Genomic DNA, 12,226 nt, shown 5'->3' with positions numbered 1-12,226 from the left:
CGGAAGTGACGCAGCAAGGAAGCTTGCCGAGCCGGAGTGGTCTCCCTACCTATGGGCCTTTAGGATTTGCGTCTCTGCAGGTGGAGCCTCAGTCTCCCGAGTTTTTCGGGCGAGTTTCCAGAGGGAAGTCCTTTATAAAAATCATGAACGCTCCACAGCTGGCGAGCGAAGTAATCTGGTGAGGAGCCACGCGTGAATGTGCCCACTCCTGACCTACAGCGTCTCCAGCCCTTTGGGTGTTCTTGGTGGGCCTGAGATCAGTGTCTCACGCTCCTTGTCCTTTTCTCCCTCATGCTCAGTGTCAGTTTATGGCTTCCTCCTGTGCTGAGGCAACGCCTCCATGTTTTACTTCTGAGGAACTCTCCTCGTGGATAAGAGACTGGAAAACTGACTAACTTATACAAAGGGTTTGGGAAACCATTCTAATGGACCGCTCTCAAGAAACAGGAATCATGTTACTTCTAATGGAAATATTGTTTATAAGAAGGGTATGGTTCGGTCCCCAGCTCCGAAAAAAAGAAAAGAAAAAAAGAAAAAAAAAAAAAAAAAAAGAAGGGTATGGTATGTCTAGTTATCTCCTAGAAGATTCTTAGTGAATGAAGTTCATGTCTGTAAGCCAACTGTGCTACCATAGTAGGACCCTAATCTAGTCAGAGTTAAGGAGAAAGAGAAAAAACGGTTGTTGTAATGAGTTCTGGACATATAGTTAATATATTTTACCAATGAAAATAATTTTCAAACCTATACTCCATTCAACCCTATTATAAACACTGCACAAAGCATTGTTTTTATATGAAAATTACAAGATCTAAGCTCTAAAACAGAACTCCCTATAGAAGAAAGTAGACAACTGAAAGATGAAGATTTTTTTTTAAATATGTATTTATTATTGGGGCAATTGTGTACCAGTGCTGGGATGACAACTTGACAGTTCATTTTTCTCTATCTTGTGACTCTTGAGGTGGAATTCAGGTTGTTAGGCTTGGGAAGGGACATTATGTCTGTATACAGAAGCACCTAGTTATGTGATTTACTTTTTTCTGTTGCTCGTGATAGTTCTTGATTTTCACCAAGCTATATAATGAGAACCTATGACAGTGCTGCAGTTTTTTTTTTAATGTAGTTTAATTTTCTTTTACTAAGTAACAAGAAAAAAAGGAAAGTAAGTAGTATTAAAACAGAAGGGTATTCTGGTTTAGATCCAAAGACACTCAGCAACTTTATGAAAAAAAAGTCTCAAAAATGCATTATAACCATCTGTTAGTTACAGTGGTGTAACATATACAGATTAAGAGCACAAGGCTGAAACAGGTCTGCCATTCATATGACAGTTTGATGATTTACATATTTCTTAGGTTTAGGGATTATAGATGAAGAAATGGAAAAAAGAACTTTTAAAATGAATTAATGTAGCCCAAATAGTGCCATATATATAATTATATAGAGTATATATAATTTCTCCTGCAGCTTTAAAAATAGGACTTCCACACTTCTCAAAAACAAGTAAGCATTGCAGGCACAGAAGGATTTATGGGTTGCCCATGTGATTGTGGTACTGGATCCATACCTTTGTTCTCCTTTCCAAAAGTTACTATTTTTTTTCAAACACTAAGTCGAAATTTTATGAGGTATTTCCATAACTATAAACCCAGAGAATGAGTTGTCAAATCAGGACTTTGTTTTTGACATTTCAAGAAAGCACTCAGGAACTAATGTTGAAGAGCGATGCAGAGATAACTAGCGATGCACTAGTAACACATGCTCCTTGCTCAACTCATCCTATAGCTGTGTGCTGAACCAAGTTCCCTGGCCTTGTGACTTTTGGGGGGAGGGAGACTGACATTGATTATCAACATCACAGTGACACCTATGAAATGATAACAGTGAATCCAGTGCTGGTGGTTAAAGGTTCTTTCCTGAATCGATATATCATTCCTGTTCAAGACCTAAGACTATCTGAGGTCCCTAGTGAAGAAATGTATTATATAGAACCAGGCAGAGAGGGGGTATTGCTGCAATATGATATTTTATGAATTTTACTCAAGGTGTTGAGAAAAATGTGTTCATAGAACAGGTCTAAGGAAAAAACTTAGGAGCGGTGATGTGTGACTTCTTTGGGAGGTACAGGTGAACACCTTTTCAGTTCAGATGTGATACCAATGATAGATCCGAATTCGACCCTATTCTAGCTTAATGAGCTGAGGGTTTATTGAACTTACTTACAGAACATAGGTGACTGAAAGGGCACTGCTCCACTGCTGCTTTCTGTGCATGAAGCTCTGCAAGAGCCACCTCAGCCTAGCAGCTGTGGATTCCTTATGAAACCTGGGAGATGTTTGAGTCTGGTAACTTTCCTGGGCTTTCTGATACTTGTAGGTCTCACTGTTCCTCAGAAGAGGAAGTGTTTCACTTCAGAGGAAATAGCTACATAGTAATTGCTTGCTTCTTAAACCTTCTCTGCCACGGATGGAAATTTTCAAGGTTAGTTGTTGTTTCTCACAAGTCTCTAGGTTAAAGAACCACCCTTTCCTCTCAATGGCTCCATGTCCGTCATCCCAGTTCTTGGGAGGTGGAGAAGGGAGACTGAAGCTCAAAGCTTTGTGAGACCACTTTGTATTTTTTTTTTCAAGGAGGGAGGAGGAAAGTGAACAAGAAACTTAGAAGGCTAGTGGTCAGAAGACTTCCAGGGGCTGTGTGCAAGTTGTTTAGGAGCTCCAGGGATATGGCTGTGGAAGCTATCACTAATGGCATTGAGTCACCATTGTTCTTGCAAGTGACCCATCATCCATTATTGGGCCACCAAGATGGATTTGGTTCTTCAGTCTGTTAATCGGTGCCTTACTCGGGATTATGGACTTTTGTTCACATCTTCCCAGGAAAAGTCGCCCATTAGATTGTCTCAAACATCAAACAAAACAAAAGCGGAGTTCGTTTACTACTACCACTACCACTAGTACCACCAAACCCATTGTAGCTCACTAATTCCCTGAATGAGCTGTCGTGCAGTAATAATCAGAAATGGTTTGGGAATGACAATTTTAATCATTGTAATTTTCCTAAAAACAATTTTTTTATTTCATTTAAAAACATGTACATTATTTATTTGTGTGCCATGGCATGTGTGTGGAGATCAGAAGGCATCATAGGGGAGTTGATTCTTTCCAACTTTCCTACTATGTGGATTCTAGGAGTAGAACTCAGGTTGGCAGTCTTGATGCAAGCTGAGCTATCTCACTGGCCAATCAAAAATGTAATGTCATTTTTAAGGTTCCTGTGAACAGTAGGAAAAAATGAAATTTATAAAACAGTGACGTACAGGAAGAAAGAGTGGTAAGAATTGGGTATTTTTGGAAAGATAGTAGTACCTAAAATTCTAAATTTGAGACCTTATTTAGAAATGTAGGGCTTACACATCAGTTAACCATTGACTCAGCACATTCAGCATGAAACCAGGAGGAGCAGAGCCACATTGCTTACAGGAATGCTTAATGCATTGCAGTAGGTCCAGTGAACTTATTTCCTAATGTTGTAAAATCTCATTTCCGACTAGATTAAGCATTTTAGTAATAAAAGATGCTGATGGCTGAGAAGTGAGCATTGAAACATAGCCATTTTTTCCTTAAATTTATTCTTAGCTACTTGAATGAGTAAGTTCACACGGACAATATTTTGATGTTCTATTTTCATAGTAATACGGTGTGATGTCAGACAGTTATTTTATCACATAATTTTCCCAAAAAAGATGCTAGGCTATGAAGCAGAATGCTCTAATTTCTATGGTAATTATGCATAAATAAAAGTGGAACTGGAAATAAAGACCCAAAATAACCATTTTGAACATTTTTATTAATTTTTGGCAGAGTACAATGAAGCTTTGGCACTTTACATCAATGACTAGGCATTTTAAAAGGGGCATTAAAATGTAAACTATTTTCAAGTAAAAAGTAAACTAGATCATGCATGCTGTTAAAAGTAACTACTGTTGAGGCCTCTCAAAGTATATTCAGCAGCATCGTAGGTGGAAAATGACTTAGTGTATTTTGTAATTTTCTGCTAACAGCCTTAACATAATATATGCTGTTTGTGTGTGTGTGTGTGTGTGTGTGTGTGTGTGTGTGTGTGTGTGTGTATGTAAAGGCATGGAAAGAGAATATGTAGGGGTTAATCCCTTTCCACTGTGGTCCCAGGGACTAAACTCTGCTCATATATTTTATGCCCCAAGGCATCTAACTAGCCCAACAGTATTTTTGCCAGCATACTTCATTGTCCTAAAAAGCACAGTTAAAACCAGGTCTTTATCTGGAAAGGTGTTTTGCAGTAAGTTGGTGTATGTACAAGAATTCTTTAAGCCAGTACTATGGAACCTTACACCCAAGTCACCAGAGCCTGATAACTCACGTGACTTAGTGAATGGCTTTAGGCAAAAGGCTCGTGCTGGGTGGGCACTCTGGCTGAGTAAGTGGTAGAGTTTATATCTGAGCAGCAAAGCAGGTAAAAGCAGCTGCTCCCAGTGACTGTCAGAGGACTTCTGGGGACTGTGCTCTTTCCTTTCAGAGCAGCTACTGTCTTGCCAGTCCCATGAAGACCTTTTCTCTTTAATCTGAAAGACATCAGAAGGTGTAGCAGTTATTAGGATGTCTCACAAGTGCTATAGCTTCCCTCATTTCATAAACAAAGTATCATTACCTGTCCATTTACAGGTGGACATGATCATGTGACATGCCTGGTCAATAAAACATGTGTAAGAGGTATGTAGACCTGTAGGGTGGCATGGACAGTTTTAATATTGTTGTTGTTGTTGGCACGGACAGCTTTATTATTAATTATTGTTGTTGTCGTCGTCATCGCCACCACCACCACCACCATCATCACCGTCATCATCTTTTTTTATTATTTTGTTTCTCGTTTTGAGACCAGGTCTCACTCTGTGCAGGTTGCTCTGGAACTTAATGTGTAGCCTAGGCCAGCCTCAAACAGACTCAGTGATCCTCCTAATTAACCTAAACTGCAGTACGAAGATTACTGCACTTTGCCAGTACATCCAGCTCAATAACAACATGCAGTCCTGTTTGGATCATCCCTAACCTAGTGGTCTCATTCAATGGCCAGAACCCCAGCTCACATTTCCTTTATGCTTTTCGAACATTTGCATTTATTTACTTTTATAGTTGAGAACAGTTGAACTTCCTCTTTTCCTTTTCTCAGATCTCAAGGTTCTCAGAGACAGAAGGGCTGTTTTTCCAATTCTGAAAGACCATAGTTTAGGAGACACTTTGAACATTTAAAAACAAAACAACATACAAAAGCAAAACCAACAAAACGCCAAAAACTATTAGTTTAATATATTTTAGAATGGCAGCTTAAATCAATGCGGACAGATGAAAGGCTAAACTGATACTTGACTGTGGTTTGCATGTGCAGGGGAAACACTAGAGCTCAGCATCAGAAGGAAAGATGCACTCATAGAGGGAGCTCCCAGCACATCCAATGGATGACTGCAGAAATCCTCAGCCTTGCTGGGGCCGGGGTGGGGGTGGGGCCAGAAGTCCCACTTCCGGTGGGCATTCAGTCAGCATAAAGCGGTTATTGAGTTGAATCTTTTATGGTTTTTGGGAGTAACGATCAGTTTAGTAGTTTCCAATGAGGCAAATGATGAAGCCTGTTGTCCTCATCTGTGGTTTTTCTCAGCGTCTCTACTTAACTACTAAACGAATCCATTATATTGTATATTTTGGCTATTTAGAAGTTTGCAGGGGCTGGAGAGATGACTCAGTAGTTAAGACCACTGGTTGCTCTTCCGGACAACCCTGATTCCATTCCCAGCACCCTCTTGGCAGCTCACAGGTGTCTATAACTCCAGTTCCAGGGGATCTGACAAACTTAACACAGCCATACACGCAGGCAAAACACCAATGCACACGAAATATAAATCATTAAAAATATTACTGTGATAGTGTAATTGAGGCAGACAAACAGAAGAAATAGTTTAGTATCCCTGCACTTGGATCGTATTATAAATCTTCATCCTCTATTTCTCCCTCAGCTCCTTTACCTGCATGTACCATACGTGCACGCACCCCAATCTAATAATGTACTAATGCTCCTAGCAAGCTTAGACTTGCACCTGCATCTGGCTACACATACACCCCTTTCTGGATAAAGGTAAGCTTGTGTTCTTCTAAACTATCATACAGGCAATTTCCATTCGAATAGACTCCCAATATATCCAGGTACAAAGAATAGAGGGCCTATCTAGCTTCAACTGGTTTTGCTATGTCCAGTTAATGTTTAGGAAGACTCTCCTATTTACATTCCTATGGCTATGCAATTGGGCATGCTTATGATTAGAACCTGATGCATGGTGGAAAGGAACATGCCTTGGAAAATAATGATGACTGAATACTAATCAAAATAGAAATCAAGCCAAAAACATGTACCTTAATAAACAAACTCCTATTAAACTTTGTACAAAGAAGCCCTAAACAAAATCTATGAGTATCCTCAGAATTGTAGCCTGGTGACAGACCTAATAGTCTTATCAGTCTCTTATTTTACTGCTTTTGTGGATCTTTCTTTGGGCATCCTTATTTTAACTTCTTTGGATAAAAGACCAAGAATCTTGAAACACCTGACAAATGGTAACATGACTGGTAAAGTTTTACTAAAATTACTAAAACCAACAATGACAAAACCAACAGTGGTTAATTAAGCTACCCTGGAAGGAGCAGATACGAGTTTGACAGCTTTGTAAAGGAATACAGAACTTTCTAACAAGGTGTAGCTTGTTTGTTTTGATTTATTTACTTTATATGTATTTTGTGTGCTTGTGTGTATGGGCAGAGTTCAGAAGAGAGCGGAGAGTCATTCCTTTCCTTAAGGGCATAGGAAAGCCTCTTAGACGCCATGTGTATGCCAGGAAATAAAGTGAGCGAAAAACGCTTTTAATCACTGATGTACCTCTCCAGCCCCACTGACTGTGAGACAGGGTGTCCTTATATACCCAAGGCTGGCTATGCTCCAACACACAGGATTCTTCTATTTCGGCATCCTGGATACTCTGGCTACAGTCATAGACCATCATGCCTGCAGAAATGGTGACTTTTAAATAGTAATAATCTCTTTTAAAGCCTAACTGCAACTTAGTTGTGAACTCCTAACTCCCCATTTCACAGATGTCGACCCTGATACTTGGTTGTGGTTTGCACGTGCCGCGGAAGCACTAGAACTCAGCACCAGAAAGGAAAGATACACTAATAGAAGGAACTCCCAGCACATCCAATCGATGAGCGCAGCAATCCTCAGCCTTGCTTGCCGGCCCCAGACGTCGTACTTCCGGTGCGCGCTCCCTGAGCCTGAAGCGGTCGCCATAGCAACGGACCTTGGCAACTACCAAGTGTAGTAGTGAGGCCAGAGGCCACTGTGCCTCTCCATCTCTGAGGCCATGGCGGGAAGCCTCAGCGATGTCCGTAAACTCTTTCTTTTTACGACCACCCAGAATTACTTCGGACTGAGACCGGAGCTCTGGGACCAGACCCCGTTGAGCAATTGCCCGGAGGTGAACAACTTCTTGGACGACGGGAACCAGATGCTTCTTCGGGTGCAGCGGTCCGATGCTGGGCTGGCCTTTTCCAACACGGTAAGGCGGTGGCGCGGCTCCCGTGCCCGGCGTGCCCAGGTCCGGTCTTGTCTCCCTTCCCTCAGGTCCCAAGTCCTCATGCTAGGCCTTAAAGAAGCTCAGCGTTTCTCAGGAGCCCTGGGGCTCAAGCTGTTCATGCTTTGGTGGTAGAGAGCTCACCGAAAAGTAGGAGTTTCCATGTCCATCTGAATAGGAACGGTAGGCATCTCGGCTCTTTTCAGTCTGGCTCTTCCAGGCTGGCCATAAACTCTGAGCCTTTAGCGATTTGACTGCAAAACTGTTTACTTTAAGACGTCTTTGTTCTCCGCGTCCTTTGAACTGAAGCTTGACCAGTGTAGTGCTAACACAATATGCTGCATAACTGAGTATGCTGTTGTTTTCAAACTTGATAAACACTAGTCCTTGAATTTCACATATTTTCATCCTCGTAAAAGATGACAATTTGACAGTAAAGTGTCTGCTGCTTTCTGGTGATAAATTATTTTAAAAATTAGGATCAAAGTCACATAAAATATCTGTAAGGATAGTAAGATTCATAAGCCTTTAATTTATTGGCTTTCTGGGAAAAGGAAAGAGGAAAAAAAATCTTTTGAACATACTTTTTGGCTACTAAATTGATTACTATAAACTGACATCTTTAGTATTGATTTACTACATTCCTGTGAAGTCAGCTTATTTCACCTTTTGGATATTTATTTACGTTTGAGACCGTCCAGCTTCCTAGTACAGATTGTCGTTGACCATGTCATCCTTTAGTCTTATCCTAACTGAGCTAACAGGCATGTGCAGCTAATCCAGCCTCTGTACCATTTCAAATACTAAGTTGATGTTCAAGCTCTACAAACAGTTTTGGCTACAGGAAAGATAATCTCAGGAGATAGACTCATTGATTTTGGCAGTTTTAAATACATGTGTAAATTTAAAGGCACCTTTTAAAAATTTTAAATGCTTTTTTTCCCCCTTAGGTGACAAGGTTTATATGTATAGGTGTATACCTTGGGGGCAGTAGGGAAGTACATACCATTGTGTATGAGGAGTGCTCTGTAGTATTACTGAGTGTGACTTATTAGATCAGCTATCTGGGAGTGTCAACAATACATAGGGTTTTATGCCCTCAAAAACTTAGTAGTGTAGGTTTATGGTAATCACATGTTAAGCAGGAATTAGTTTTTAACCAGGCAATCATTGTGAAGCAGAGTGATTGGTTTGAATATGTGGGATTTAACTATTTTTGTCCAAGCAGGTATAATTGTAGTGATACAACATGTCAATGCAACATTTATTTCTTTCAAATTCTAAGTTTTATGAAGAAGACATAGATCTTGTGTTTATTCCTTTAGATTGATTTTGATGACACAAAAGACAAAGTGCTGGTGTTTTTCAAGCTCCGACCAGAAGTAATTACAGATGGCAATCTGCATACCAACATTCTTGTTTCCTCTATGCTGGAATCGCCTATCAACTCCCTTTACCAAGCAGTGCGGCAGGTGTTTGCACCCATGTTGCTGAAGGTGAGTGCGGAGCTCTGGATTTGTATGAGTATTTTGTTTTTGTTTGTTTGTTTTTGTTTTTGTTTTTTCCGGAGCTGGGGACCGAACCCAGGGCCTTGCGCTTGCTAGGCAAGCGCTCTACCGCTGAGCTAAATCCCCAACCCCGAGTATTTTGGTCAGTAAAGAAATGGACATACATATTATTATATTTACTGCTTAATGTGTTTTAGTTTATTTATTGAAAACAAATTTGTGGTGTTGGTGGTAGTGTCAAACTTCTAATGTTACTTTAGGCTTTGTTGAAGAATAATGGATAAAACTATGAAATGCAACTTACATTAACTCTTAAATAGCTGTACTAAATGACTTTTAGAAAATTTTAGCTGTTGAAATGGAAGTTGAAGCAGACTTTCAATGAAGTAAAGGTTTGTGGACTTATTTTCTAGACCGTTTTTTAAGCAAGCTTGACTGGCAATGCTTTGACCAATAGCCGCTCTTGCCTGTTTTTTTATTTAGGACCAGGAATGGAGCAGAAACTTTGATCCTAAACTTCAGAATCTTTTGAGTGAACTAGAAGCTGGATTGGGTGTAGTCCTACGAAAATCAGATACTAACTTACCCAAGCTGAAACTTAAGGAAGACGATACTAGAGGTATATGGCAATAGATTATGGGTTACTTTCAGAGCTCTGTGTGTGTGTGTGTGTGTTTGTGTGTGTGTGTGTGTGTACACCTGTAGAGGTCAAAGGACAGTCTGTGAGATGCAGGTCTCTCCTTCCAGCTTTTGGAATACTAGGATCGAACTCAGGTTGTCAATATTAGTGGCAAGCACCTTTTACCATTGGAGCCATATTTGTGGACCTTGAAATAATTTTATAATATAATCAGTCTGAGAGGAGGGACCTTCAATTGAGAAAATGCCTTCATAAGATCAGGCTGTAGACAAGCCATTTTGATTACTAACTGATGGAGGAGTGGGGAGGGCCCTGCAGCCCATCAGTGATGGTGCCATCCCTGAAATAGAGTCTTGGGTTCTATAAAGAAGCGGGTGGAACAGCCATGTGGAGTAGGCCAGTAAAGCAGCACTCCTCCATGGCCTCTGCATCAGCCCCTGCCCTGTTCCACTTCCTATCCTGACGTCTTAATGAACCAAAGAAACCCTTTGATTCCTAAGTTGCTTTGACCATGGTGTTTCAGTACAGCAGCAGTAATCCTTTTCCCCCTATCTTTATTAAATTGGGTATTTCTTATTTACATTTCAAATGTTATTACCTTTCCCGGTTTCTAGGCCCACATCCTCCTAACCCCTCCCCCTCCCCTTCTATATGGGTGTTCCCCTCCCCATCCTTCCCCCATTACTGCCCTCCCCCCAACAATCTCGTTCACTGGGGGTCCAGCCTTGGCAGGACTCAGGGCTTCCCCTTCCACTGGTGCTCTTACTAGGCTATTCATTGCTACCTATGAGGTTGGAGCCCAGGGTCAGTCCATGTATAGTCTTTGGGTAGTGGCTTAGTCCCTGGAAGCTCTGGTTGGTTGGCATTGTTGTTCATATGGGGTCTCAAGCTCCTTCAAGCTCTTCCAGTCCTTTCTCTGATTCCTTCAACGGGGGTCCCGTTCTCAGTTCAGTGGTTTGCTGCTGGCATTCGCCTCTGTGTTTGCTGTATTCTGGCTGTGTGTCTCTCAGGAGAGATCTACATCCAGCTCCTGTCGGCCTGCACTTCTTTGCTTCATCCATCTGATCTAGTTTGGTGGCTGTATATGTATGGGCCACATATGGGGCAGGCTCTGAATGGCCGTTCCTTCAGTCTCTGTTTTAAACTTCAGCAGTAGTAATCTTATTAGGACCCCATCTGTAGTGAACTCAAAGTATAAAGTGATCATGTCATTAACACATTAGCAAACAGCTGTATGTCTTTGCAGATTTTTTCCGTGCTTTTGGATCTTCTATGAATATAAGCTTTTAAATAATGAATAGATTTTATGGGTTTGGAGAAGAAAATGTTCTTTTTAGCACTCAGTAGTTTATAGAAGTTGAAAATACAGTGGTTATCCTCTAACAGGTGCCTTGAATGAGACTCGCCTGCCCAGTACTTTCTTTGTGAAGAACGTGAGTTGTCTCATACTTGTATGCCTGCCACTGTGCTTTAAGACTCCTTTACATCATAAACATGGAAAAACTGTGGCACCAAGCGAGCACAGAAGGGGTATTGTTTACAAAACAAGAAAGGAAACCAGATGAAGATGGCTGGCTCTGTACCCTGTGAGGAAAATAGACTATATATCTTATAATTCATATGAAGATAATAGGAAATATATATTTTATTTGATACTATTTATAATTTTATTGTGGGAATAGATAAGTTCCTACTTGAGACTAAATGAAATTTATAACATACAAATAATTTAAAAATATTGGAATCACAAATTACGTTTGCTCAGTCAAGTAGCTGCTTTTTAAGACTTAACCCTAATGAATAGTACTTAGCATATGATTAAGCACATAGAAATTATCTAGTTCATTGGGATATTTGAAAGAGAATTTAACAATAAAACTCTTTGCTTATACTTTCAAATTAAGTTGGAAACGCTCAGTGATTATAATTCTCATTTGATGGAATTTACAAGCAAGGATGGTATTATGTTGGCCCAGATTCACAGACTGAATGATAGACAGTCTGTTAAGAATGGTTTACAAAAGCAGGTAAGAATCACTCAGAATCAGACTCCGTGAATTGGACCTGACAGTAAATTAGGGGCAGTTAGTGTTTCTAAGACTTAAGTGAGAATTTGCTGCTGATAAGGGTTGTAAGGTCTTTTTCCGTCCATCTTCCGGACCAGCCCTAGCCAGCAGGTGAATCGAGCAATGCTACTCCCTTCCTCTTTCCTTTATTTGCTGAATTGTTTTTCTGAACTTTTTTAGGTATTCTCACACCAAGTGATGAATTCCAGTTTTGGATAGAACAAGCTCATCGTGGGAGCAAACAGATTAGTAAAGAAAGAGCCAGTTATTTTAAGGAATTATTTGAAACAATTGCAAGGGTATGTGACTCGCAGAGTTTTGTATATTTGGCTTCTTGTAAATAGGCCTTAGGGTTCACTTT

The 12,226-nt window shown here is 40.4% G+C and overlaps 1 protein-coding gene across 5 annotated transcripts in view; it reads left to right on the top strand.

The window, feature by feature from the left end:
• The first annotated feature begins 54 nt into the window (after nt 1-54).
• Nucleotides 55-12,226, top strand: part of Dync2h1 (dynein cytoplasmic 2 heavy chain 1) — a 221,001-nt gene continuing 208,829 nt past the window's right edge. For 4 of the 5 annotated variants that reach the window (XR_015626948.1, XM_087563631.1, XM_087563632.1 and 1 more), the window contains exons 1-4: nt 7,375-7,636; nt 8,977-9,147; nt 9,643-9,778; nt 12,046-12,164. Coding sequence is in view for 4 of the 5 variants with exons in the window: in XM_087563631.1 (XP_087419757.1) it covers nt 7,442-7,636; nt 8,977-9,147; nt 9,643-9,778; nt 12,046-12,164 (621 nt within the window). In the remaining variant the exon portion in view is untranslated. 5 annotated transcript variants of the gene reach the window in all.

This window comes from Rattus norvegicus, chromosome 8 (assembly GCF_021556685.1).
Source record: "Rattus norvegicus strain SHRSP/BbbUtx chromosome 8, alternate assembly SHRSP_T2T, whole genome shotgun sequence".
NCBI lineage: Eukaryota > Metazoa > Chordata > Mammalia > Rodentia > Muridae > Rattus > Rattus norvegicus.
Note: the sequence above shows the minus strand (reverse complement) of the source record. Positions and strands in the feature narration are given on the sequence as shown.